Source organism: Triticum urartu, chromosome 1, assembly GCF_003073215.2.
Source record: "Triticum urartu cultivar G1812 chromosome 1, Tu2.1, whole genome shotgun sequence".
NCBI lineage: Eukaryota > Viridiplantae > Streptophyta > Magnoliopsida > Poales > Poaceae > Triticum > Triticum urartu.
This window is the reverse complement of record NC_053022.1, coordinates 191,147,444-191,152,902: the sequence shown is the minus strand read 5'-3', so window position 1 is coordinate 191,152,902 and position 5,459 is coordinate 191,147,444. Positions and strand designations below refer to the sequence as shown.

Sequence of the window (5,459 nt, the reverse complement as noted above, 5' to 3'; positions counted from 1 at the left end):
GGACATCCGGTTCAGACCGGTCGTCCAGTGGCTGTAGACTTCTGGCAGCTCTTCTTCTTCTTCTTGTTCCTTGTACTTGGTGTCCTCGCCGTCTTGTCTGTCAGGTGCCGCTGATCCGTGGCCTTCCTCCAAGCACCTGATCACATATAGGGTTTTCGCTTGAGGTAGTAGCCATGTCTCACATGTAGGAAGTGGTAGTTCAGAGAGCAGCGAGTTCACTTTATCTTCGATAGCCTTTGCTCGAGCCCTTGTCATTGGTCCAAGTGACGTTGTGGGAAGTGTAGGTAAATCCATGGGATGAACTTGAGATGCTCCGCATTAATGCCCTTTTGTTTTGCATGGTGATAAGTACGCCTCTCTCACTGAATGACATGCAGGTCCTAGCGCTGCCTACATCCCCGATTCAACCAGAAGCTTCATTTTCTGGGAGCTTGGTAACTCTAGAGATGTAACGCCGTATCATTTTTTTTCAATAAAGTGCGCTCAAGGGCATAAAAAAACGCTCCTACCGGTCCCAGAAAAAAAAACTCTTACCGGAGAATCTCACGACTCAGCCCAAAAATTGTGTCTCCTTTCTGAACGACCCAAAAGCTTTGGTTACACGATTACTACCGGTTAACATTTCTAAGGCAACCCCACGAGACTTCGTTCCATCCCTGCGAGATCTGCCGTGCTTCTCCCCTTGCTCCCCGTACCGACTCCCGGTTCTTTTCTCCGGTTCCTCGGCGATGGTCGTCTGCAAATGCCGCAAGGTTACTTCTTGATCATTTCTCCACCTATTCGGCGATGCCCGTGCGGTGTCCTGCGTGTTCTCTCTGTTGCGCGTCGACATGTGAGGGGGGATTTTGGATCTGGGCAGGGGAAGTACGCGGTGGCGGATTTGGCGTTCGCGTGGTCTGGATCCGAGAGGGCACTGCGAGCGCGGATTCGAAATTTTAGTTTGGGGTTCTTGGATTTACTGCTGGCGTGTTGAGATTTGTCAGTGCTGCCTGAATTTTGTGTTGACAGGGCGTGTGTGCTTGCTTTGGATTTTCAGGCGACGAGGGTTTATTGCTTCGTCCACCAGGTTCCGGTCTGCGGCGAGTGCATCTGCTTCCCAGAACATCAATTATGCGTGGTGAGCTTTCTGACTTGATCCCCTCATCCCAATTAGCTCAGAAAAAGGCATAGCGGTTAATATGTGCTTGCTCAATGTGCTCCATCCTGTTTAGTATCTATAGTGTATCACAAGTGTGTCTCTCATGTTAGCTGTTGTATATTGGCATTAGGCTTGCTGGACATGAGTGCCCTTTCAAATATATGGTCTCGCATATGCTTTGAAATGTGCTAGTAATATAGGTTTGTAATGTGAAATATACTTGTTTACAGTGTGATAGAAGATTGGATCACATGTGAGGACTGTTTAACAAATAGCTGCTGAGACAACATTTTTATGCCTGGTGCTGCTGCTAGAGTATCATATTTTTTACAATGCACTGTCTCTTAGTGCGCTCTCTTAGGAGATGGTAGGTTTTTAGAGACAACTACCCCAATGTATTATATCTTACATATGCTTAATATTGGAGTAGCCCCCACTTTTATTAAGATACTTGACTTTTATTGGATGATACTACAAGAATGATATATGTGTTGGTCTGTTGGATTCCGTGTAGAGATGGTTTCTTAGATATGTGATGGTTCCATCATCTCGTCATTAATTATGAATTACATAGACAAAAATCTGATGTGTCATGCTAAGAGAGCCTACGTAGGGCATTGGGAGAGACCTGACTATAAGTTAGATCCATCTTTTTTTTCCTCTCTAGTTTGGTCCTATAACAGATTCACAGCCCTACAGTTTCCACCTCCACTTTCTTACTGAAACATTTGGAATCCATTATTGTTCCTTAGTCCTATTGCTGCACCTATGCTGTAAAATTTTGTGACACCATATATGTGCATGCTATGATCATATCATTTTCCTGTTCTGTTTATTTTGCGTGAAGAGAAATTTAATAATCACATGTAAGTATATAACATTGCTATTGGCTTCATATCAGCTACTTTCATAACCAAACGTAAAAAAAATGCTTTATATTCTTACAATTCTGTTAAAGTAATCGTGTAACATTAATTTTACAAACTAATATCCTCCTTTTTACTTTCTGTAGGTAAAAAACTATGCTGAATGGGTTGTTAATTCTGATTATGACTGGCCACAACACTGCTCTTTGTGTAATTTGGTTCTAGAAGCTGCAAGCGAAGAAACTACACGATTGGGTTGCCTCCGTATGTATTGCTTCAAGTAGAATATTTGAATCCATTCGTCTCTTGGAGCCACCTTCACTAAATATAACACGATATATTTTGTCTTCTTGACATCTTTTAGATGTGATGCACACAAAATGCTTGATATCACATGTCCAAAGTTTTCCGGCACAAACAGCACCAGCAGGATTTGTCTGCCCCTCATGTTCAATTCCTGTAAGCTAATCTCTGGCTTGATATGCTATTACTTTGAGGCTCCAACAGTTCTTTTAACCTTAACATGTGACATAGTTATTTCCTGACAGATATGGCCTCCTTCGAGTATTAAAGATACAGGCTCCCGCCTCCATGCTAAACTGAAGGAAGCAGTAGTCCAGGTTAGTCCTTCAAATCAGTTCCTTCTTGCAAGATCAAAACCACTAATTTTCCTTAAATGTTTTCCCTTTGTTTTTATTTGTGCGAATAAATTCTTCTTTGGTGCACTATTACACATTTACCTGTGAACCACGACTCTTGCAGCTAAGTATATTTACTGCACTGTTTGACAAAGCTTGCACTTTGTAACATGTCGCAGACTGGTCTGGAGAAGAATGTATTTGGGAATCATTTTGTGACAATGCCTAAAGCTGATGCCCGCACACCCCCTGCATTTGCTTCAGACCCCCTTAAGCGTCTATCATATTCTGGTGAATCTACTGATGCAAACATGCTTAACTCTTCGAAAGATGCAACTTTATCATCAGCGGTACTCTCCCAGGGGGATACATATCCTGCTGGGATGTACTCTTCTGGGACTCTTAGTCATGTGGAACCAGAAATAGTTGAAATAGATGGTCCTAGTACCATAGCAACAAAGTTCCCAGAGCAGGAGCCCAATTTCATCAGAAGTCCAAGTCCGCACGGGGTAAGTCATGACATATCCTCGTGTATATAGTTAGTGTCTGTTTGTTTTCTGTTCACCTTAAGCAGAGTTAGTGATCCTATTCCTTCATTATGTAGCCTAGTGCCACGACAAGAAAAGGTGCTAACTATGTTGAGAGACAAAATTCAGAGATGTCTTATTATGCTGATGATGAAGATGCAAACCGCAAAAAGTACACTAAAAGGGGTAAGAATGCCATTATCAAAAATCTATTTTCTACTTCCGTCTTTATGTCAGGTCCTTCTTTTCTTGAGTTATACCGAGCTTTTGTCATAAGATTATTTGATTTTTTTTTTCAATATTTGAGGTGACATTTCTGTCTCAAATTAGTTGCCAAACACTAGTCATGTTTCCAATCACCCACAAAATAATTACTATCTTATTGTATCTCAGTTTGATGTGTTAACCTCGTCTTCTACCACCCTTCTCTTACAATACACCTCTATTCCCAGGGCTGTGATACATCTAACATGAAATGTACATGTATATATATGCTGGAAATGCGTAAGACTATTTAGATTGGTTCATATATAACTAGTCAATTCTAGGTGGAACATTTATTTCAAAAGATGGTTGTGCTTGTTTCTTATGAAGCTTCAGTTTACAGGTACATACCGTCACAAATTTTTAAGGATGCTGCTACCTTTTTGGTCTAGTGCACTGCCAACATTACCAGTTACAGCACCCCCTAAAAAGGAAAATGATGCTCCAGAAGGCCGGTCACGACATCAGAGGACATCACGAATCGATCCCACAAAGATCTTACTTGCAATGGCAATCATGTAAGGTTTCTGCCATGCAATTGTTCTAGCCTCTGACTAATATTCTCCTGGAATGGATCTTAATTTCGTTAAGTAATGTTCAAAACGGATATTACGTGGCTGAAGTTTTATTACTGTATTATTGAATATGTAATATATTCAGAAGTAAATGATTATTTTGTGGTTTGAATATATAAGATGGCCAGCACTGTTAGTTTTCCCCTTTGATTCATCTGGATCTCTGTTTGAGTGGCCTCCTACCCATATTTCTAGCAGATTTGAGGGAAACAACCAGAAATTGGTACTTGCAGTGTTATGTTTTTAATTTGAGTTCTGTACAATCAGCAAGGTTGCTAGCTGTGCAATTTGTTTTTTCTTTTTCTTTAGAGATGTCGCACCATTTATTGTCAGAGTGTTCATCTAGTATGATATCCATTTCTATATTCTTGATTTTATGTGTATAAATAAATAGATATGTCTGTTCCTTCATTCTGTTAGCTTGATTTGTGACATAGCAAGCAGTTCTGTATGTCTTAGATGTGAGTCCTGTAAAGCTATAGTCTGTCTAATGAAAAACTTTAAGATGTGTTTCATTTACTTATTTTAATTTTGCCTTTTAGTTTGTGTTGGATTCTAAGATTTTATTATTCTTGATTTAATTAACCTGCATTAATGTGCTGTTAATGCAGGGCATGTATAGCAACGATGGGAATTCTCTACTACCGATTGTCACAGCGCAGTCTTTCTGAAAACTTTGCCGATGATGAGGCTCAGTAGTACAGTTGAAACTTCCAACTTGCAGTTTGTTTCTGGTACTGCCTTGCTGCCGATTCAAGGGTTTTTACCCTGCCTGTATTATTTTCCATTTCCCCCCTTTTTGGGCCTTTCAGGGTGGTTGTGGATGGGAAGGTGGAGGTAGTGATTATAGTTACATAAGAGTTATAGCAGACTGGTTTTATATGCTGATTCATCTGTTATCTTATACCAGACGGGAAATTGTTGAAGTTGTCTACTATTTTCTTATTCCTGTTGTCGCGCCTTCTGAATTGCTACAGGTGTTACTTTGATCGAGCCATTCTAAAACATCGCTGTGTTATTTCTCCATTATTTTTCACTTGTCATGACGATGCTGGGAAATTATAGGCGTCTTATGCACAACATGGCAGGATATCATGATATTCTTTTAGTTTGCAAACGCGGATGCTGATTAATTTCAGCAGGAATAAAAGTGCAACAATGTCAAAAATGCAATGTTGCCCGTAGCTACTTCCATAATTGCAATACATGTTGCATAGTAATTCATATATAGTTCACGGGTGTTATTTCTCCTCGCCATGATCTAATTTCACTCATCGTTTGCATTTTCTTGTCGGTAGCTTACCAACCTGACCACTTGGTCTAATTTCACTCATTGAAACTATTTTTTTTTTTAGAAATGGCAGTTCAACGAACTAAATTGATATATGCCCTCTTGCTACTTTTGCACATTCATCCCTTATAGTCACATGTATCTGTTGGTGCTTGGCAAG

General features: G+C 40.2%; 1 protein-coding gene across 2 annotated transcripts; it reads left to right on the top strand.

Annotated features, from left to right (window-relative positions):
• The first annotated feature begins 524 nt into the window (after positions 1-524).
• LOC125553771 (zinc finger protein-like 1 homolog) lies at positions 525-5,034 on the top strand. Of its 2 annotated transcripts, none has more exons than XR_007304201.1 (9): positions 525-752; positions 1,037-1,117; positions 2,151-2,268; positions 2,369-2,463; positions 2,553-2,624; positions 2,822-3,151; positions 3,247-3,355; positions 3,770-3,951; positions 4,620-5,034. XR_007304201.1 is itself a non-coding variant. In XM_048717481.1 (9 exons), exons 1-9 carry the CDS (start codon positions 729-731, stop codon positions 4,705-4,707), a joined length of 1,092 nt encoding a protein of 363 aa, XP_048573438.1. In that variant the 5' UTR covers positions 526-728; the 3' UTR covers positions 4,708-5,034. The 2 variants fall into 2 exon arrangements, 1 of the variants encoding a protein (XP_048573438.1); XM_048717481.1 differs by having other exon boundaries at positions 526-752; positions 3,777-3,951.
• Positions 5,035-5,459: the final 425 nt, after the last annotated feature.